The following is a 23,944-nucleotide window of genomic DNA, read 5'->3' on the forward strand; positions in this document are numbered from 1 at the left end:
CAGAGGGGGACCCAATTCAAGCTAGAGCTGCTTGTGGTACTAGATCCCTCAAAGTGGACGAGAAAGGGATGGATGGCAGTGGAGCCAGGGCCTCATCCCCTCCTCTGCAATGCTGATGGAGTCAGCCTCACATGGAGAGAAGCACAGTGCCTCTATGAACTGTTGCTAGGTGGTGCGAGTAGTTGCAATGGGACAGTCCAATGGCTGAAGAACCGCTATCTGGTCTTACCATATTGTATGTCAGTGGTCCATCCTGCCCAAGTGCCTTGGTGTGGGCACCATAAACGCACAAGGACAAATCATCAGCTAGTGTACATTATCACAGCTTCACTGAAGGCAATGGAGCTATGACAGTTTCCACCAGCTGAGTAACTGCTACATCTTGTACAATATAAATAAAAAGAGTTACTATAAATTGCCTACCAATAAATGAGGGAGACACAGATATATGTTAAATAATGTATTTGCTTCAAGTTCTATTGAGGAGGAAGGTGAATCTTTAAAAGCAAGCAAACGAGTCCTTGAAGGGATTTTATTTTCAAAGGCGAAATAACAAATATTTTTTCAAGATTTATTTAAGTAATCGTTTTTCAAAAGATCAGCAGCTCCGGGCCCAATCCCACAGACCTTATTCAGTCAAACACCAGAATTTCAGAGGATTGCCCCGAGTAGTTCAGCACCAAAAAAAAAAAATCTCTTTCTTAAATCTATGGTAAGCTGATGTCGAATGTCCTCCTCAGTGCGGATGTAAAAAAACCTAATACAAAATTACCGGTATATTAAAAATACTATAAAATCGCTATTTTGATCGGAGCTACAGAAAAATAGTTCTGTGGGATTGTGCTCCCTCTACTGGCTCTTCAAGCTTTTACCTAAAGCCCTGAGCTAAAGTCAGTGGCATTTTTGGCATTGATTTCAACTGGAGCAGAGCTAAGGTCTCAGAACCTAGTCCTACAAGTTGATAGTGCTGATGCTCAGATAAAGAATCAAATGAGATGTAACAATACTGGCTGCTTAAAAAGTAAATGGGATTGCACAAGGTATAAATCAGTACTCAGGGCCACCCAAAGGATTCAGGGAGCCTGGGTCTTCGGCAGCGGGGGGCCCCCGCTTCAGCGATAATTCAGCAGTGGGGGGGTCCTTCCGCTCCGGGATCTGCCACCGAAGTGCCCCAAAGACCCATGGCAGGGGCCCACCACCACTGAATTACCGCAGAAGACCCGGCACTTCGGCAGCAAGTCCCTCTTCGGCCCGCTGCCAAAGACCTGGAGCGGAAGAAGCTTTGAGGGCCCAGGCCCTGTGAGAGTCTTCCGGGGCCCCCGGAGCAAGTGAAGATCCCCACTCCAGAAGCCCCAAAAAACTCTCATGGGGCCTGGGGCAAATTGCCCCACTTGCCCCCCCCCCCTTGGTGGCCCTGTCAGTACTGAAGTTACCCTGTTATCTGCCAGACATGAACACGTCACAATTTTTGGCTGTGGATATGAACCTTCCCTCGGGCCAGGGGTGTTTCAGTCCAACATTTTGTTTCAACTCATCTCTACTCCTCTGCTATAAAGACTAATTTTCAGAAGAGCTGAGCACTCACAACTCCATATAAACTCAGTGGGAGCTGCAGGTACTCAGGATCTTTGAAAATCAGACCCATACTCTATCTAGTAGATAATTTTCAAATTTCTTAAAGAGTATTGGGGAGAAAAATTGCAAACCTTTTTTTTTTAAGTTTTGAGAGTGTAAAAATAAATCAGTGAAGTAAAAATGATGTATTAAACTAGGGTTACAGTCAATCTCAATTCATCGTGCAACTTTCCATCCTCTTGGAGACACGGCTGTTAAGGAAACTCTGCAAGTTGTGTCAGATATTCTTCTGCGGTAGGATCTGACTATTCATTCAATGGCTGTCCCAGTCAGTCTTCACAGTGGCTCTGAGGTTTCCTCTGAATCTTTCAGCAGACCCACGAATGGTTACATAAACTGTTAGCCTTCTGGATTTCCTCTAGATACATATGAGTCCATTATAAAGTACAGTCAAGAAAAAAGACTGCTGTAGCTCAGAGCAGCCTCTAGCCCTCAGTGACTGTGTTTAATTTTAAATATTTTTCTATTATATATTTCTATTATATATGTTCCCATTGTGAGATAAAAATATATGCAATCCTGTTCAACATATTCATAAATAATCTGGAAAAAGGAGTAAACACTGAGGTGGCTAAGTTTTCAGATGATACAAAACTACTCATAGTTAAGCCAAAGTTGAGTGCAAGGAGTTACAAAGAGATCTCACAAAACTGGGTAACTGGGCAACAAAATGGCAGATGAAATTCAATGTTGGTAAATAAAAAGTAATGCACATTTGAAAATATAATCCAAACTGTACATACAAAATGATGGGGTCACAAAATTAACTGTTACCACTCGAGAAAGAGATCTTGTGCATAGTTCTCCGAAAACATCTGCTCAATGTGCAGCAGCAGTCAAAAAAGCTAACAGAATGTTAGGAACCATTAGGAAAGGGATAGATAATGAAACTAACACAGTGCCACTGTATAAAACCATGGTACTCTCACACCTTGATGTATTTTGAGCTGAAAATATTTCTGCTCATATTTAGGCACCTGCCTGATTTTTCAGATTGCAGAGCATGCAGCAGTTCCTTTTAGAGTCAATACTGCAAAGCTTATTTGTGACTATTCAAAGTCAAAAGGAAAATTTGATTCGACCATATTCACATCTTGTGCTGCACAAATAATGAAAACAGTGATTGGCTAAATAGTTTGTTCATAAATCTTTGTAGCCTTTGTCAAGTACGTACCTTGTTAGCTTCTTTCTGTGTTTTTTAAATTAATGCCTTGCATTTGCAAGTGGTGTCCAGAATGACAGAAGGACAGGGTTAGAATTCAAAACAACCTTGACAAATAGGACAATTGATCTGAAATCAACAAAATGAAATTCAATAAAGACAAGTGCAAAGTACTTCACTGAGGAAGGAAAATTCAAATGCACAATTACAACATGGGGGGTAACTGGCTAGACATAGTACTGCTGAAAAGGATCCAGAGGTTTTACTGGATCACAGATTGAATGTGAGCCAACAGTGTGATGCAGTTGTGAAAAAGTTTAATATCATTCTGAGGTATATAAACAGGAGTATCATATGTTAGATATGGGAGGTAGTTGTCCTGCTCTGACCTTAGCTGGAATACTGTGTACAGTTCTGGGCACCCCACTTTAGCAAAGATGGGGACAAATTGGAGAGAGTCCAGAGGAACAAAAAATGATAAATGGTTTTGAAAACGTGACCTGTGAGGAAAAAACTGGGCATGTTTAGTCTTGAGAAAAGAAGACTGAGGGGAGACCGGATAGTCTTCAAATATATAAAGGGCTGTTATAAGGAGGACAGTGATAATTTGTTCTCCATGTCCACTTAAAGTAGGACAAGTAGTAATGGGCTTGATACATAGCAAGGAAGATTTAGCTTAGATAGTAAAAAAACTTTCTAACTATAAAAATAGCTAAGCACTGGAATAGGCTCCCAAGGGAGGTTGTGGAACCTTTTTCATTGGAGATTTTTAAGAACAAGTTAAACAAACACTTCTCAAGGATGGTATAGGTATTCTTGGTCCTACCTCAGTGCAGGGAATGGAATTGATGATCTCTCAAGGTCTCTTCCAACCCTACATTTCTATGATTCTATTCTATTATTCTATTAATATGTTCATGCATTATTCACCCAATTCTAGATTATACCCCAAATGAATGTGGATCCAAATTATTCTGTGGTATTTTAAAATTCCGTCTTACCACTTTCTCATAAGAGCCACCGGACTTGCCAAAACCAATCTATAGTCACTTTTAATTAAAACCCTCCAGGAGCAGCCACAGAAACAAAGGAATTGCCATAGCATAGTGGGCCAGTGGCCCATTTAGTCCAGTATACTGTCTCTGACAGTGGTCAGCACCAGGTGCAGCAGCGGAAGATGCAAGAAACCTTACAATGAATAAGTATGAAATATAGTACTCTTAGTGGAATTTCTTTTCTAAATCCAGGCAATGAGGGTAAAATTTTCAAAAGTGCCTAAGTCCCAATTAAAAGTCAAGGGACTTTAGCTTCTAAGTCACATAAGAACTTTTTTAAAATTGTACCTTTAGTGATTGTCTTGTGCTCTGAGTATGAGGGTTTATATTGTTTATATACTTTCTAGCCTATCTAATGTAACTGTGGTTGGCTTAGTTGTTTATAAGAGTGTCTCATGGATTTTTGAATCTTGCTTCGTTCTTGGCTTCAGTGATACCATGTGGCATTGATTTCCACTGGTTAATTATGTGTTGTGCAAAACATTGTTTCTTTCTTTGAGTTGTAAATATATTGCTTTTTAATTTCATTGGGTGTCACCTTGTTCTAAGAGAATAAATAGAAGCTTCTTACTTATGTGCTCTAAACTATTCATTATTATATATACCTCTGTCGTGTCACAGCCTATCCATTTCTTCTCCAACCTATACAAAATAGTTGCTGTTTCAAAGTTTTTACTGTTTTCAAAGATATTATCAGTTTAAGCATATACAGTTGCCTGTACAATAAGGAGAATTTTACTAGAACTAGTAATACCTTTCAAAACACTGAAAATTGTTTAAAGTGCACCTGTTGTAGGCCTCATGTTTTTAATCTCTCTTCATAAACGATTCTTTCCATGCATCTAAACATTTTCATTGCCCTCCTCTCAACCCTTTTCATTTCTGCAGTAACCTCTTTGAGACTCTGTAATCAGAACTGAACACAGTAGTAATGATGAGGTGCATCCGCAACAGATATAATAGCATTATAATGTATTTGGTATGATTCTCTGTCCTTCTCTTAATACAATCGAACATTTTGTTTGCTTTTTTGATCACCAATGCTCTTTGAGCTGGTGTTTTCAGTGAGCTGTCCACTGTGACACTCCCCTGAGTTGTTACAGTTAATTTGGAACTCAATGTATGTGAGTCACTGAAATTATTCTTTCTAATGTACCTCATTTTACATTTATCTATAGCGTATTTCATCTGTCATGGTGTTTCCCAACCATGGATCTTAGGTCCTTTTGGAGTTTCTCGTGGTCTTCTGTACTAACCTAAATCATTTTGTGTCACTTGCAAATTTTAGCTGGTCATTTTTCACCATATTCTCCAGGTGTTTATTAAAATCATACAACACTTGTCCTAATATGAATCCTTGGGGCACCTGTAATAACCTCCCTCCATGAGAAGATTGACCATTTGTTACTACTCTTTGTGTTTTCTCTCTTAACCAGTTCATAATCCAGGACAGAATTTCACCTCATACCCCTTGATTACTTAGTTTCCTCAATAGCCTTTTGTGAGGGACTTTATCCAAATCCATAGCATACTGACAAGTGTGTCTTTTTAAAAAAAAACAGCCACTGAGCTGTTGTGGTACCAGCCTGTTAACACTAATATATTTCCATACTTGGAGGACCTCAATAATGGGGTCTTTTCTGGGGCTTACGCCAGCCATCACAATACTCTTCTCTGAAGAACTGACTTGCATGGGTTTGCACCAATGTAACTGACAGGAGAACTTGGCCAATGAACTGTAGTTCTAAATATATCACTTGTGTTGAAAACACGCTCCAATTCATGTATCACTTTAACACAGTATTCCTAATAGTTGGTGCTATCGTGATCACCTGTTCACCTACAGCACATAGAGGGACCTGCTAATGCTGCTGTTATTTTCCAGTCTGCTTTACGTGAGATAGTTACCTTTGCATTTAATGTGCTTTCTTGCTATTGTCTTGCTATTTCCTTCTACATAGCAGATTCAGTAAATCTGGTATGTAATCTGACTTGTCCTCAGTCTTGTCTTGTCTACAGTGCCTGCCAGAACTTTTAATATTTTATTGTGTCTTACAGCACTAGTGCCTTAGGGTCCTGCTACACTCCAACAGGATAAAATCTGCTGCAAGGCAGCATTCTCCTACATATTCTGCACCTCCCATCATTTGCCTGTATGTTCCAAATTAGCTGTTGCTGAAAGGCTGAGGGCAGCTCTCAGATGGGACTGTGTTCATTTTTTGTACATCTGTTTTCCAATTTCAGGCCAAGGAAGTTTTCTTCCTGCAGCTTCTTCCCATCAGATCCACTGTTCCACCTCATTACCACAACTCCATACAATCCCTTGTTTTCTTCTCTCACATTAAAATCTGACTTGCTCTTAATCATTTCTTCTCCACTGTGCTCTTGTTTCTTTGTTGTTTTATGAAGACCATGCTCTTCTTTCTCTGTGTTTCAACATAGCCACTAAATTGTGGTGTCTTAGTCTAACTTCACTCTCTTCCTTTGCTTTTCATAGTATCTGATTTTTCTTGATGATGCTGATGACACCAGTTTTTCTCATTTCTTCATCAGTTGCACATCTGTGTCTCTGGCACACTAATAACATTCTCCATAATCCTTCAGCCAATTACATGGGTGAAATAGTAGTGTAATTTTGGGGTAGAAACAACTTTGTCCATTATCGCTGTTTTAGAGTGGTAGAATAAGGCTGCAAAATACTTGTAGTAACCTTCCAATAAAACTAAGGATTTCAGAAGTCTGCAAGGTCACCTGTGTGTGTACCTATGGCCTTAATCACAGTAGTATCTGAGAGTGTCACAACCAGTACTGTATCTGCAAAACATCTCTGAGGGATGAAAATATTATTATCCCCATTTTACAGATGGGGACATGAGGAACAGAGAGATTAAGGCTTCAATCAGCTTAATATTAAGCATGTTAGTTGGTCTCATCCCTATTGTGTTAAGCGCTTAAGTATGTATTTAAGTCTAATTGATACAATAGTATTTTTATTTCAGTACTGATGGTGGGCCAGGGGACTGAATGCTGCATTAAAAGTATATTTTGTACAAAAAATAAGTGTGTGTAATCAAACAACCAACAAATTGTTGGATGCTATATGTATGTATGGGGGGGGGTGTACAGATATATACCTGTACAAACTATGGCAGAACTCCAGCTTTGTCTCGGGGGGTCCTGCACTTCTAGGCAGTTAGGCTGGCCTCAGAGGTTTGCTGTGACCCTCAGTGTAGCCTCTCTCCCCACCTAGAGGCAAGGGTTACAGCTTACTGAGCCACCTTTATCATCAGCCAGTCTACGGGTTTGGTGTAAGAACCATCTTTAGTCCCAGTCTTCCTTCTCAGGAAGCATTTGTGGGGGAGGGTGGAGGTTAGGGGAAACCCAGGCCTGCCCTCTTCTCTAGGTTCCAGGGACCCTAATTGGCAACGGCAAAAGATAATTTTCCTATACTACCGGAGCTATAGCCCTTCCCTGGGCTACTTCCCCAAACGGCCTCTCCTAGCACCCTCCGTGGTGTCTGACCATGCTTGTTCTTCCAGGTCATTTACTGCGTACCTTCTTTCTCCCAGTCATCCCACAACACACCTTCTTACTCTCAGCTCCTACCAGCTGGCATCTCTAAAGGGGCTTCCGTTTAAACTAGTCCCTGCCAGTTCTAAATGGGCATCAGGTGATCTGATTAGCCTGTTTCCTTTGATTGCTTCTAATCAGTTCTAATTGGTTCCAGGTGTCTTATGGAGTCTGCCTGACTTAATTGCTTCTAGCACCTTCCTTACTGCTTTGAGGTAGACCCTGCCCTGGTCACTCAGGAAACAGAAAACTATTCATCCAATGTCCAGTGTGTTTTCCATCTACTGGACTCCTGCTCCTAACTGGTCTGGGTCTGTCACAATACATATACCTTCCTCAAGGAATTTGTTGGTTGTTTGTGGTACATCAGCAATAAAAATCTGGCTACTGATCAACTTTCTCTTTAACCTGATTTACTGTGGTCATAGGCTACATTTTACAACTCAACAAGTTGGACTTTGAGTGCAATTCTGGTCCCACAAGCAAAACTCAAGGAATAGGGCCTTGCACCAGGGACGTAGGCAGATGATGTGGCGATGGAATCCTTGTCCCAACTCATGTGTGGGATTCAGTACACTTGCATGCCCTATCCACAGCTATGAGTGTTCACAGGCTGTACTAGTTGCAGTGCCCTGCTGTTCTCCCTGTCTGAAGGTTTGATGCTCAGGATGCACAATGTGTGACCATACCACACCACTTTCCCACATGTACGCACGCTGTTCGGCAGGGAGTAATATTACAGTATCACTAGTTCTGAGGCCCAAAGGAAATATAAATAGAACACCTCTTTAATAGTGGAAAATGTGGAATAGACATTTATTGAGGCTGGTCAAGAATTTTTGATTGAAACTAGTTTTCCATGGAAAATTAGGTTTTTGACTAAATAAAATTCTTCACAAAAAGGGTCTGCTTTCCACTGAAGATTTCAATTTTTCATCAAAATACTGGATGCCTGAAACCCAAAATATTTCTATAGAAAACTGAAATATTTCAGTTCTGAAGTGTTGCTATTTGCCTCATGGAAGTTGTATTTCGGGTGCCTTATGCTCCCATTCACCTCTGTGAGCTGGACTTCATCTCTCATGATGTGCTATATCCATGATATCCCCTCACCAAGAGGAGAGCCTGTGGTGCATCATGGGATATGTAGTCTAACCAGCCTATGGAGGGGAATGGGAACGGGAACATCAGTCACCCAGACTACAACTCCCATGAGGCATAGTGGTGGCATTTCAGTATCAAGATATTTCATGTTTTGATTTTGTGACAAAAATTCAATTTGTCTGTGAAAAACTTTGACAAAAAACAATTTTTCATTTTTGTCAAAATTTTCCATGGGGGAAAAAAATTCTGACCAGCTTTAATTATATTTCTCAAAAAATAGTACTTACATCAGAAAAACTAGAGTACTCTATTTTTATTACCAACATTTTATTTTTAAATTTTTCATACCATTCTTGTCATTCCTGTTAGTCTCACCTACTCTGTCCTTTTCCTCTTGCCTTTCTCATCCCTTTCTTTTCTTGATTGTTTGTCTATTTCCTCTTCTGACAGAGTTCCTCTCCTTTCACTCTTTTCTGTAGGGCCATATCTTTCCTAGATCTTTGTTCATACACCAAGTAAAGTCTCATAGACTCATAGACACATAGGTCAGAAGGGACCAATATGATCATCTAGTCTGACCTCCTGCACAAGGCAGGCCACAGAACCCTACCCATCCACTTTTATAACAACCCCTAACCCATGACTGAGTTATTGAAGTCCTCAAAATTGTGGTTTGAAGACCTCAAGCTGCAGAGAATCCACCAGCAAGCGACCCATGCCCCACGCTGCAGAGGAAGGCGAAAAACCTCCAGGGCCCCTGCCAATCCGCCCTGGAGGAAAATTCCTTCCCGACCCCAAATATGGCGATCAGCTAAACCCTGAGCATGTGGGCAAGACTCACCAGCCAGCACCCAAGAAAGAATTCTCTGCAGTAACTCAGTTCCCATCCCATCCAACATCCCCTCACAGACCATTGAGCAGACTTATCTGTTGATAATCCAAGATCAATTGCCCAAATTAAACTATCCCATCATAACATCCCCTCCATATACTTATCAAGCTTAGTCTTAAAGCCAGATAAGTCTTTTGCCCCCACTACTTCCCTCGGAAGGCTGTTCCAGAACTTCACTCCCCTAATGGTTAGAAACCTTCGTCTAATTTCAAGTCTAAACTTCCTAATATCCAGTTTGTACCCATTCGTCCTTGTGCCTACATTAGTTCTGTGTGCAGTCTGGGAGCAGACCGTTTCCTCTAGTTTGGGCTTTATTTCCTCTTCTCTCACTCCTCTCATAGTCTATGCAAAATCATAGCACAGTCCTACAATTTATGTTCCACAATTGACTTGTAACTTTCTGGTGCAGGTCAGAAGATCACCAATTTCACCTGTGGGCCTTATTGTATATTTACAGCCAACAATCCCAGATGTGGCAAAATATCACACACAATGGTTTGAGTGATAAAATTAAGTTTTATGGGCATAATTCTGTCCTCACTTATGCTGGCATAAATCAGGACTAACTCCATTGATGTAAAGTTGGTGGAAGAGAGATAAGAATCTGTCCCTTTCCATTGATGCACTTTTGTGAAAATGCAGTCTTTATTCCTGTAAAATATTATGCTCCATTTTGACATTTTTCATGTTTATCTTATTTCTGTGGCTGTAGCACATGCAGGTATCCCTGCCAGATTCTGATCAGTGTTGCATACAGTAGTCATTCTCTGTGTACCCTCTACATCCGCCTACGCAGAGTGACACATACAGCAACAGCTGCTGCAATTTCTATACACCCTTCTGTCTTAGGATGGAAAAAGTAGAATAGTCATAAATATATCTCATGGTTTACATACATGTCCAAAATTGGAAAAACATCAACTCTTTCGTTAGCTTGAATTGATTGTGTCATCTGGAAAAGTCAGAGTTAAGCAAACTGCCTTATTCACAATCTAATCATCACCTCTCTTTAAATCCTATTTCTGGAATGGAAATTATAGTGGATGAAAACAGAGAGAGTACTTTAATGCAATTTCATGTCATAGAACACCATCATTATTCTTTAAGCATGACATTTACAGCCCACCCATCACACCAGTAAAACAGGGGGTTTGCAGGAAACTATATAGGAGAGAGAGAGGATGGAATCTACCCTCTACCCGTGGATATATGGGGTAATTCTCCAGCCTTTATGCCAGGACTGGAAGAGAAGCCACCCACTCAGAGGCACTGCTCCTAAAAGCACCCCTCTGATGTGGCTTATGCAGAAGGGATGCAATGGCCAGCTCTGCCATATTCGGAGAGTGTAAAATTCTCCCTCCGTGAGCTCCTTCCCTACCTCCCAGCATTACTGCAGTAGTTCTGCTGTGCTGGGGAGGTTTCCATGGACATTTTGCCCATAGGCAAAATCCTCCCCAACTGAAAAAAAATCTTTACGGGTATTTGATATATTGAGATCTTTGAAAGTTGCAAGTGTGTCAATCACATACTTGGTCAGTATAACTCTGATAGGGCTTGAAGTTATTTGGAGAAAATCCAGTTGTTTAACTAAACCTCAAGACTGTGAAATGATTTTGCTTTTTGATCCATAAGGAAAGCATAGTAGACTAGAGCTGGTAGACTGACTTGCACAAGTAAATGAAATTAATCATTAAAAAAAAACATGATTTCCCCCTATACCTCCAATTTTTGAATTGTTCTATAACAGGAATAAGTACATTAAAGTAAAAAAGATGCAAATATGTGTTCCAAAGGAGGTAGGAAGCCACCTTGGATTAGGTCAAATACATCTAACAGGTATCAGTTGTTCTGGGTACTTTAATTGTTTCTCTGTTTATCATCAGTCTTTTTGTGTGTATGTGGAATGTACTCCTAATTTTGGGTGCTACTAAAGATACCAAAGAGACCTCTTACCTGAAGCCACTTGTTCAGTAAAATCAAACAATAATTTTCTTTATGCACCTTAAAAATTCAAATATAACTCATTCCTCCTCAACAACACCAAGTGGTTCTTTATTTCCTCACTGTGAGGACTCACAGGGCTAACAATTAGCATGACTTATGAGTCCTTTTTGGTCATTTTTGTAGTCTTTTAGGCTTACAGAAAGAATCAATATGTTATAAAGCAATAATAAGGACTTGTTATCTTAAGATGATATATTGTGATATTTTACTGTAGTCTAATAAGGCTGTGCCAGGTTATAATAAATCTATAATATTAAGATGTAGTAAGGCTGTTTTATATTATAGAATAATGTATCCCACCTTCATTCCAGGTAAAGATCTCCCCTTGAATTTGTTGGGAGTTTTGTGTAAAATCAATGGGACAGAATGACCTCACTAAACATTAAGTGGAGAGGGTGCTGTCTGGCTTGTTGGAAAAGGTGTGTTCCCCTTTAAGAGCTAGGGAGTGATTTGCGGCGGCAGTTCCATAGCAGCTCAGAGTGGGGGTACTCACCCACCCCCGCCCCCAGGTGACCAGAAGAAAAGGGGGACTGTATATGTCTATGCTGGTGCAGGAAAAGACCTCTTTTATCTGGACCAGGGAGAGCACCATGCACCCTCCCACCTTTGGAGGTAGTTAAATACCAGGTTTTGTCATAATCCACTGTGGGCATTATGCCAGTCACATCTTTCTCAGAGGGATGGGAAGGAATTTTTCCCTCAGCCCCAGGTCAGCCAAGGTGATGTGAGGAGGACGATTCGGGCAAAAAAGAAATCAGAGTTAGATTATGATGTTGCAGCTCACTGTGTAAGCATGAGATGGATGTCCAGTGCTTGTACTCCGTAGGGAAGGGGTATGTGATCAGATAAAATGGATTGGTTAAGAAGGTATTCTTTAAAGGAGTGGAAACAAAGGGGGCTCTGGGCTCTTATGACCAGTATGTCAGGAAGTCATCCCTCCTGCTCCTTTATAACCCCCGACCTTAACCTTCATTTGAGGAGGGGATGAGGTCCCAGCAGAGAGCTGGCTGGGGACCAGGATGGGTAAAGAGGGAGGGCAGACAGCAGCTCTCCCCTCTTGGGTATGTGTAAATGTTTATGGAATTACCTGCACTGTACAATTTTATCTGCCAGGTACTCCTGGACATTTAGGAATAAAGTTGCAGCCTAATTGAATGACATCCAGTGTCTCCTGTCTTTCTTCCGGCATACCCGGACAATGGTCTTTAGCTTTTCAGGCCTGCATAAGAGTCCATTATTAGGAGAAAGGGTCTGATTCTCCTCTTGCTTCCTCCAGTATAAATCACGAGTATCTCCACTAAAGTTAACAGGATTATACCATTGTAAAGTTGGTGGAAGATCAGAGTCAGATCCATAATGTGTCATTGTATATGAATTGCATCTAGCCATATTTGAGGAACATCTTATCTATTGGAAAATAGAGAGAGAAAAGTCAGTTCTGAAGGTACATGAGTGGATTTCAGAAGTGTCACAGCATGCTACCAAGAAAGAACAAGTTTGTGGACTAAGGAATAATAAGGCATTACAAATAATTTTGAATCACTGGTTAGTGTCATAAAATGGACTATTCCTTTATTTATAGCCCTCCATAGTCCCACTCTGAAAGGACTCGTCCACCTTGATGAAACCACGTTGACTTACACAGGGAATTAGGGCTTGCCTTCATGGATCAGGTTGTAGGGTGAGGGCTTACACTGATAAAATCAGAATCTTGCTGGTCGAAGCAGGAATCTCTCTGATACTCATTTCAATAAAGAAAATATATAAAGAACCTCTGCAGTTTTTAGTAGTAGAGAAATTATCTGATTATATTAAATAAAATTGGAAGGGTGGTGGTTTGACGCAGCTCAAGCTGCCCCTGTCAGCCCTTTGTCATCTAAACTTTGCACATGGTATTATATACTCATTAGAGTCAACAGTTTCTTTGGGAAAGTCTCTGATTACTAGTAAATTTCTAAATTTTTATTCTTACATTTTAACATATAGCTCCATCAGCCCTCCCAGACGCAAGTGGGACAAGCAGCCTCACAATCCAACCTTCTGCATTTGGCTCACAGTCAAGCATCTATGTCTCAAAGCCCAGTGCGTCAGGCTTCCTCTTCTTCCTCCTCATCCTCCTCCTCTTCAGCTTTGAGTGTTGGCCAGTTAGTCAGCAGTAAGTATTGCGCCCTGGCTCTCTCTATTTCTCCTGTCTGTTTGTTTCCATTCTTGCTTATCTTCCTTATCTACCTTTCCTTCTTATTCATATAATGGACTGTCTATTGCTAACTGGGGTAAGCTTTGCCAATAAGAACTACTCAGTGCTGTGATTCAAGGGGCCTAAGAAATCCAAACCAGACTAAAAATGGTCATAAAAACTGTAGTAGCCCTTGATTGATTATCCTAATTGTAGACAAAGTGGCAGTCTATCCTCATTCTTAAAACTAAAAGGTATTTCATGTTGTGCCAGTCTCTAAGTATGTGAGATCAGAATGACACCTACATGGGGGGTGGACTACCCAAAATCTGCCTACTGTGGGGTTTATGCACCTTCCTTTGAAGCATCTGTTGCTGGCCACTATCAAACAGTATGCTTGACTAGATGGATCTTGGATCTGATCCAGACTGGCAAGTGCAATGTTCCTTTAACCAACCTAGAAACTGAAGCTGGTGCAGAATATATCAGCCTGCTTATTAAGTAGTGTATCTTTCCGGGAACATATGACACCAGTGCTCAGTGGTATGCACTGGCTGCCTGCTGGTTTCTGGATATTAAAGTGAGGTTTATTTTCACCCAACAGCTTCAACGGGACAAGATCAGGAAAATATGAAAACATGTACAAAATATGTGACGCCCTTAAAAAGTTGCCTGAGATAACTAAAGACTAATTTGTGTGTGGACTGAGTGTGTGAACTGACTAATTTGTGTGTGGGCAGGGGAGTAGCCAGACAGTAAGGGTTCCCTTTACTCACCTGTGTGAGCTGCCTTGGCCCTGAATTCCAGCTATCAGTGGTCAGAGGCTCCGTATGCCCAATTACTCTCCATTTGGGCAAATGGATGGGGCATGGGCAAGGAATGAACAAAGCCTTGGCTCCATCCCTACCCATACATTGGCTGGAATGGCTTAGACAATACACCAAGGATAATAATTTAGGACCTGACCCAATGCCCACTGAAGTCAATTGAAAGCCTCACATTGACTTCAGTGGGATAAGTCCCTTACTGCTCCAAGAGGCAAGCAGTAAATCAGTACCTCATGTGAGGAGCAAGGGAGGAATTGTGATCCTTTAAACAACAATTTGGTCCCTGTCCTGCTCCTGAGACAGTAAGGTACCCACTTTCTTAAAAGCTCCGTCTAGTGTTGAGCTACAATTCAGCCCTATGTCACTGTAGCGCAGTAGGGATTTGCAGTATTTATTTCAGGTATAATTAGTGAGACTATTAACACTGCAAATATTCATGTGCCCATGTCTATTTATAAGAGGCAAAAGAGGCAAGTTACTTAAGGGTGACATCTGTGTGATAATCTAATGAATTACTTAGGGCAAGATTTTCCATCCTTACTCACATTGAGTAATAACTTACTCTACATGTAGCCCTACTGAAATCCATGGACTAAGGTGCTACTCAACATGAGTAAGGGTAACAGAATCTGGCCCTTCATAGCTTCCAGTGAAATACATTTTCCATGTTGTCTGTTTCTGTTTGTTTTTCATTCTATGTATATATTTTCTTTGTAATTTTACATTCGTTTTCCCCCAATATGTTTTCTAAAATCTTTCAGCCTTTTTTTTAAATTCCTGTATATTTTCTCTAATTCCATCATCTCTATTATAGATTATCTCCGATGATGTCCTGTGATACCTTTTTATGTTTCCCTTTGTGTTTCATTTTTCTTTTCCTCTCTCTCTTGCCTGTCTTTTTCCTTTAAAGGTTTTTATTTTAATTTTAGCTTTTTGGGTCAGATCTTGCAGTTGTAAGTCCTCATTCAGGCAAAGTTATTTGTTTAAATAAGAGTTTGGCCTGAGCAAGGACTGCAAGGTTCACTCCTGGTTTTTTTTTCCCTGTACGCTGTACTTATCCTTATTCTCTTATCTTGTGTGTGTACTCTTTTTTCAGATAATTCACTTCTTTTTTTCTTTCTTTCTTCTCATACCCCAAAAGAAAAAACATTAAGGGTCATTTTTCTCCTACTTCCCCTTCCAGTTCCCTAACCTCTAATTCTTCTTTCCTTTCATTTCTTGATCTTTCTCACCACATGTTGCTATGGATACCATATCCCTCTTCCTCACACTATGGGACCCATCTCTCCCTGAATCCCATTTCCTCTTTGTCTATCCAGGTCATCTATCACCATAGTATCTGAGCACTTCCCACAAATAAACAAACTACAACTAAGCTATTTCTCTCTTCCTTTTCCCCTCTCCTGTGAGCCCACATGTTTCCCGACTGCATTGTCTTGTCCTGCCTCTTCCTGCCCTATTTACTTTCTGTTGTTACCTGGCCAGCTACCCTCTAGTCTGTCTTCCACAGTGAAGAATTCCTTACCCACATCTTCCCTCTTTCTGGTGTTCCTCAGGACTTCTACCCTCCCTCAGGGTGTGTTATTTTCTCTGCACTGTTTTTTGTCCATTACTACACAGATAGGAACAGATTTGCACTCTGCAGGAGAAAGCAGAGCATACCCAGGCCTTACTTAATCCCTGCAGAGCTGACACTGGAAGGAGGCATCCCTGAAGAAAGAGGAAAGCTCTCCAAGGCAGGAGAACAGGAAAGAATCTGTAGGAGCTTTTGAACCCCCTGGTTTCACACCAGATTCTCTCACCTCCTCTCCCATTAATGCCCCTAGCACCAGAAAGGAAATTCCATGTGACGTCTTCTTTGTCTCCTCAAGTGGAGGGATTCCCAGTGTGCATATTTCCCTGTGGCTCCTTCTCCTCTCAGCGGAAGGTGGTAGCTCTGCAGCCATGGTAGAGCTTCAGTCTAAACATTGATACTATTGACCATGACAATTCCATAAGACAGGCATATACCCCTTTTTCCTCATTGGCACTGTACTATCTACTCCATGCTATAGGCTGGATTTAAAAATCAGCCGCCTTCTTTACAATATAGAATGAGAAATTTGCATTAAAACAGGAGGGCAATTACAGATCTAGCAAGAAAGATGGCAAGAAAAATCTAACCTGGCAGTAGTGTGAGATGGGCCTGAGCCATTATAGATGATTGTGTCAAAGGACACATAGAAAAACCAATATACTGCATATATGAGCAGTAAGGGTCTGACTGAAGTCAGAGGAGTCTTTCCATAGACTTCAATTGGCTTTGGATCAGACTCTAAATAGAAATCTGATCAAACCTGATCCAAAAGCTACTTTCTGCAAGGTTCAGGGGTGGAAGAAAGTATTCCAGTACTTTCCAGTACTCTAGTCAGACCCTATGCCACCAGCACTCCCAGCTATCTCCATGACACCACTGATTTCCTGAGGAAACTACAATGCATTGGTGACCTTCCAGAAAACACCATCCTAGCCACCATGGATGAAGAGGCTCTTTACACAAACATCCCACACACAGATGGAATACAAGCTGTCAGAAATAGTATCCCTGATGATGCACAGCACAAACTGGTCTGCGGACTCTGAGCCTTTACCTCACACAAACTATTTCACAAATTGATGACCAATCTATAGTTCCCAGATCAGTGGCACTGCTATGGGCACCTGCATGGCCCCCACAAACATGCCAATATTTTTATGGCCGACCTGGACAACGCTTCCCTGCCCTCGTCCACTCACAAACCCCCCTTCTCTCCTAGTGCTAACATTGATGACATTTCACATCTGGACCCATGGGAAGGAGACTCTGGAAAATGTCACCACGATTTCAAACAGCCTCACCCCACCATCAACCTCAGGCCGGACTATCTACATGGGAGGTCCCACTTCCTAGAGTCCACGGTGCAAATAAGTGATGGTCACATTAACACCACCCTATTACTGGAAAACCTAGCTGACCGGCCTATGCTACCTTGTCATGCTCCAGCTTCCATCCGTCAGGCACCACACCACACGATCCCATTGTCTACCAGCCAAGCACTGAGGTACAACCGCATTGCTCTAACCCTCAGACAGGACAACACCTACAAAATTCCACCAAGCATTCTCAAAACTACAAATACCGCACACAAGGAAAAATAGAGAAACAGATCAACAGAGCCAGACGGTGTACCCAAAGCCTCCTACTGCAAGACAAAACCAGAAAGAAACCAATAGGCTCCACTGGCCATCAACATACAGTCCCCAGCTAAAACCCCTCTAACGAATCATCAGGTTCTACAACCATCCTGGATAATGATCCCACACTTTCAAAGGCCTTGGTGGCAGGACCAGTGTCGCGCTCCAAACAGACAACCTGCCAATCTGAAGCATATTTCCCCCAGTACTGCACACACACACACCATAGCACTCTAGCTCAAGGAACCCAAACCAGCAACAAACTCGATGCCAATCTGCCCACATATCTACAACCAGCGACACCATCACAAGACCTAACCACATCAGCCCAGAACACCATAACCAGTTTCATATCACCCTGCACGTGACACCAATGTAATATACGCACCATAAATGCCAAGTAATGCCCCTCTGCTATGTACAATCAGCGAAACCTGAACAGTCTCTACGGAAAACGGATAAATGGACACAAGAATCAGCATATTAGGAATGGCAATATACAAAAAACATGTAAGAGAACACTTCAACCTCCCTGGCCACAAATAGAAGATCTTAAGGTGGCCATCCTGCAGCAAAAAAATTCAGGACCAGATTCAAAGAGAAACTGCTGAGCTTCAGTTCCTCTCAAATTTGAATAACAATCAGCTCAGGGTAACAAAGACGTGAAATCGCTTGCGCAACTACAAAACCATTTCTCCTCCCTTGGTTTTCACACCTCAACTGCTAGAACAGTGGCCTCATCCTCCCTGACGAACTAACCTCGTTATCTTAGCCTTGCTTCCTTGTGCTTGCATAATATATCTGGCCTCTGGAAATTTTCCACTACATGCATCCGAGACGAAAATGGGTATTCACCCACGAAAGCCCATGCTCCAAAACATCTGTTAGTCTATAAGGTGCCACAGGATTCTTTGCTGCTTTTACAGATCCAGACTAACACGGCTACCCCTCTGATACTATTCCAGTACTACCCCTGTCTACAAATACAATCCCTATTCTAAAGACATCACATGACAGTAACATGCCATTTCACTGACACAGATACCAGCTATTCTCTACCATGCATGTCAGATCTTTTCCTCCCCAGTTCGTGTTTTCATGATAGGTTTTGATTTCCATTCCCAAGGAGGAGTTCAGGCTAATTCTTCTTTAGTCCAAGATCCTAGTGCAGGAAATGATCTTCACAACGAATCCACTCTTGCAACCCTGCCATAGCACAAGAGTCCAGTTGCAATAAAACTCAGCACAACACATCCATAATCATGTACAAACAAACAAGCCTTAGCTTCTTACATCCTTTACCCTTTCCCTCCCAACAGGCTTCAGTCTTTCCACCAACTCCCAGCAATAGCTATAAATACCCTTAATACTGAGTTTGCTGCTTTCAGAACTACATTGAAAAGTGCTTTGGAAATGACTGATTTGTCCATTGGTCTATCCCCAGCATCCCCACTCAGAGTCCTAAAGCAAAGAAAGGAAAGAAATGGAGGAGGCCATCTTCTTAATGCCTTGTATCATTTGTATCACTCAGGGGACTCTTCACCACTTATTGTGTCAGTGGGGTTATATACATTTCTGAGATGATTTAGAAAGGCATAAAGGACAGTTAGGCTCCCAACTCCCATTTGTGTCTTTGAAAATTTCCCACTTAATAACCAGTGTGGTATGTAAGTCATGTGTGTAGAGCAAGTAGGAATATTTCAAACATTTATGGGATAACGGTTAGTTTCTGTGAACAGTCATACTTTGTTAACCTGAATGATCTCAGTTATATTTACACACACTAATGATATATAAAAATATACAAATTATACATATATATTACACACACGTGTATAATGCATGTATATATGTATATGCACATACCTTCATGAAATACATATAAGTCCTAATTTATCTGATATACTGAGCACATGCAGCCCCCACTGACTTCAACAGGAGTTGCATGGTTGAGTGCTCAACAGTACACACATACACACACACGCACACACACAAAGGCCCACAGTATGTGATATAAACCTCTGCAATTTCATTTTTAAAATCTAAGCTATTTTGCAACTATAGAAGAGAAAAATAGCATTGTTTCTGATAAAAATTATTTAGGGTTTTTATTATTATATTTTAAAACATTCTAATCATCATAGGCTAAATTGATATGCTAAAAATCTCTCTCTTTTTCTCTTATTGGTCTAAGAGCCTTTTTAGATGGAGTTTCAATCCTAAGGGAATTTTTACATCAGATTATAAACCCCTGATAACGAAAGCTTTGTTACTGTAATACTGACAAGTCCTTAACTGTAGCAGTACTAGCAGGAGCCACTATAATATGGAGTTCAGCACAGTAATGTAGTCTAGAACAGTCCTTGGACAGCTACTTGCATTTACAGAAAGTGATGGGTTATTGTGCTGAAAACTTTTCACCTAAGTCTCAGGAATGAGATGAAGAACAATAGAGATGTCTCGCTGGGAGAATGCCTTTACTAGACGCAGGATTGAACAAGACTTTGAAATCTTCCACCATCCTAGTCCCATGCTGTCTCCGGCTTGGTGAATGCTTTCATTTAGCCAGGGATCAGTAGCTTGGGGGGAGGGAAGTTTCATTCTCCAGCTGTTGTGTCATTTCCCTTGATAAGTCCTAAATTGACCGAGTTATCCAGCACTAAAGGAGCCTTCCCATGGCAGACATCCTTTATTATGTGCCCTTTCAGGGACAAAGACTTCTGTGTCAGTAAACTGCTATGTAGAAAAAGGAAAAATTTATTCTCACAGCCTCATGAGCATTATCTTCTGGGTCTAATGTAAAAGTAAAATATTGTGCAGCACTACCATCTAAAAGACGATGGCTGACATTGCAAATACTCTGCTGCTTGGTTGGCAACCTGATTGGGTGCAGAATGTAAACCCTGAAAGGATGTTTTCCCACAAAGACATGTTTTAAGCACTGATTATAAAATTAAGATGTTTCAAACAGCAATATTTGGATTGGGTGGGCTTGAGTGATTTTTTGGTTTTTTTGTTTGGTTGATTTGTTTGCATTTGCTCCAGCTAAAGCAGAAAAGACTTAATTTCAGATTTAAAGACTCAGCCCATTTTCATCAGTTGTGCACATTTTAAACTCCAAAGGAAAAACAAATGCCAGCCCCTTGTGTGAGCCAAAGATAATCAGAGATGACTGTGAGCGTTATTTGTTGAAACTGGAGGAGATTTTCAAAGGCAGAAATGGTAGTGAAGCATCTAAGTCCCATTGACTCAAAAAGTAGTAGCAACAAAAATTTTAAGTACATCAGAAGCTGGAAGCCTGCTAAACAACCAGTGGGGCCACTGGACAATTGAGATGCTAAAGGAGCTTCAAAGAATGATAAGACTTTTCTGAGAAACTAAATGAATTCTTTGTATCGGTCTTCAAGACTGAGTATGTGAGGGAAATTCCCAAACCTGAGCCATTCTTTGTTGGTGACAAATCTGAGGAACTGTCACAGATTGAGGTGTCATTAGAGGAGGTTTTGGAACAAATTGATAAACTAAACAGTAATAAGTCACAAGGACCAGATGGTATTCACCAAAAAGTTCTGAAGGAACTCAAATGCAAAATTGCAGAACTACTAACTATAGTCTGTAACCTATCATTTAAATCAGCTTCTGTACCAAATGACTGAAGGATAGCTAATGTGATGCCAATTTTTAAAAGGGCTACAGAGGTGATCCCAGCAATTACAGGCTGGTACGCCTGATTTCAGTACTGGGCAAACTGGTAGAAACTAAAGTAAAGAACAAAATTGTCAGACACATAGATGAGCATAATTTGTTGGGGAAGATTCAACATGGTTTTTGTAAAGGGAAATCATGCCTCACCAATCTACTAGAATTCTTTGAGGAGGTCAACAAGCATATAAACCAGAGGGATCCAGTGAATATAGTGTACTTAGATTTTCAGAAACCCTTTGACAAGGTTCCTCACTAAAGGCTCTTAAGCAAAGTAAGATGTTATAAGATAAGAGGGAAGGTCCTCTCATGGACTGATAACTGGTTAAAAGGTAGGAAGCAAAGGGTAGGAATAAACAGTTAGTTTTCAGAATGGAAAACAGTAAATAGTGGTGTCCCCCAGTCGTGGGACGACAGAGGAAAATAAAACCAACATAAGCAAGCAACTTCCAATTTAACTTAAGTATGGCATGTTAAAAGCAATCTACACGGCTACTACAATGGGCAATTGCCTAAAACACTTTCTGTTTTAGGTGTCTTACCCCAATTGACCAATACGAAAAAACTAAACAATTAATGCTTCGGAAAAGCAAGCAATAGCATCCATATATTGGGTTGCTTCGTTATGTTGATGCTTCAGTACACGTTATTTGGCATAACAATAATACAAGTCTTGAACCAATTCCCAGCAGTAGTATCCTTGTATAACTGATACAGGTGTATGCTTTTACAGGGGTAGTCTTATATAAGAGAAATAACAGTAGGAGTAGGCCATAGAAGTGAGACGATCCCTATGGAGCTTTTTGTATTAACAACAATCAATGGGTTTTATGGAAATCACTTGAGCAAAATGTGAGCTGCAAGCTCACTACCCATACTGATTGTTATTTATAACCTCAGTCTTCAACTCCAGGAAAGTACACTTCCGTCTACGGGGATACATTAAAAGTATAAAGAGCAGATAAAAAGACAGAGCATTTCCATGGATACCAAGAACAAATCACTTAAAACGCAGCTTGCAGTTGCGGTTTCTTGGCTTTCACTGATGGAGGAGACTATAAGCATGCCAAAGAGGAAAAAAGCTGTTCCTAAGTGTGTTTGTATACCTCATGCATAACAGTGACATCATGTATTCCATACAAATGTATACATGGTGTTTGCTTCTGACTACTTACTTTAAACTCCATCCAGATGCATCAATTTTTTCTTAGATCTAGACGCAGAGTCTTACTTCACTTTCTGTACATTTTAACTTGGGTAATAAAAAGCTTTAACACTTAAAAGTGCAAGATACCATAGTAGTAAATTTTTCTCCCGCTTCTCTGTTTGCCTTAGAAGATCATTTTAACATCCTGTTATGTGAAGTGCGCAACCACAATATACAGGCTTTAACTTTAGCAGGGAATGCCGCCATGAATATCTGTTTCAGCTAACCCTATCTGTAAAAATGGACAGTTATGAGCAGAGATCATTGGTGCTTTATAGCATCAGCAGGTTTCCAGCTCCACTACTGAATAAGTCTCAATGCCAGGACATATTTATTGTTTCATACTTATTTGTTTAAAAAGGAAAGACAAAAGTTGTGTTAGAGGAACACAGTAAGTTACGTTTTCACCTGCCAGATACCAACATTCATTTGCTACGTCTTAAGTAAGTTAATGACTTCTAAGGACACATTGATTTAAAATATTCGTTATACGCCAGAATAATAAATACAATTTAAGACAAGAGAGGAGAATATGCTTATTATGTAACTTGTTACCTGCAGATGCATGACTGGCTGTTAGGCTGGGCCTTCTGTGGACACTATAGAGCTGGCCAACTTGAGTCTGCTGTCAGACCAGAGACAGGCGCCAGATTAAATGCTTTAGCAAATTCTCGGATTTCTCCAAATATCACCCCATCCACCTCTCACCGTGGCTGTTGAGGATTCTGTTTGAAATACAAACATTCTTATTATTTTCGGTCACCTAAAACACTACAATTTTTCAACCAAGGTATTTATCAGTTCATCTAAGCCAGTAGGAAGATTTTCAAAGCATAAAAGCAGTAGTGCCTACTTTTGAAGAACTTAAGAATGGCTGTACTGGTCCGACAAAGGTCTATCTAGGCCCACGTTTCCTGGTCTTCTGTACAGGGAATGAACAGAAACAGGTTAAACTCATTCAATGAGCCTTCCTCCTGGTTGCCCCAATCTGCAGTTCTGGCAACTTTTACAGAGCTAAGAGGCACCATTCTGCTTCATACTGGCTAATAGCCATTTGATGACCTATCATGAACACTTATCTAGTTTTTTTGAGTCGCAGATCCTTGCCTCACAACAGCTTCTGGAAGCAATATTCACGAACGGAGTTGACTGTGCTTTGTGTGAAAACTACTTCCTTTGTTTGTGTATTAAACCTGCTCCTACTAATTTCTTCCGGTTGACCCTAGTTCCTTGTGTATGACGAAGGAGTAATACACACTTCCTTAATATACTTCTCACCACAAATCATATTTATATAGACCTCTAGCATACTCCCCCACATCAGGTGCTGTTTTTTCCAAGCTGAAAAGTCCTGTCCTATTATCGCTCCTCATTCGGGAAGCCAGTCCATACCCCTA

General features: G+C 40.8%; 1 protein-coding gene across 1 annotated transcript in view; it reads left to right on the forward strand.

Annotated features, from left to right (window-relative positions):
• POU6F2 (POU class 6 homeobox 2) overlaps positions 1-23,944 on the forward strand; it is a 404,244-nt gene that overhangs the window by 375,413 nt on the left and 4,887 nt on the right. Inside the window, exon 8 of the mRNA XM_075061999.1 lies at positions 13,409-13,581. Coding sequence (XP_074918100.1) covers positions 13,409-13,581 — 173 coding nt within the window. The remainder of the gene's footprint in view (positions 1-13,408; positions 13,582-23,944) is intronic.

The sequence above is a fragment of the Chelonoidis abingdonii genome, chromosome 2 (genome assembly GCF_003597395.2).
Source record: "Chelonoidis abingdonii isolate Lonesome George chromosome 2, CheloAbing_2.0, whole genome shotgun sequence".
Classification (NCBI taxonomy): Eukaryota; Metazoa; Chordata; order Testudines; family Testudinidae; genus Chelonoidis; species Chelonoidis abingdonii.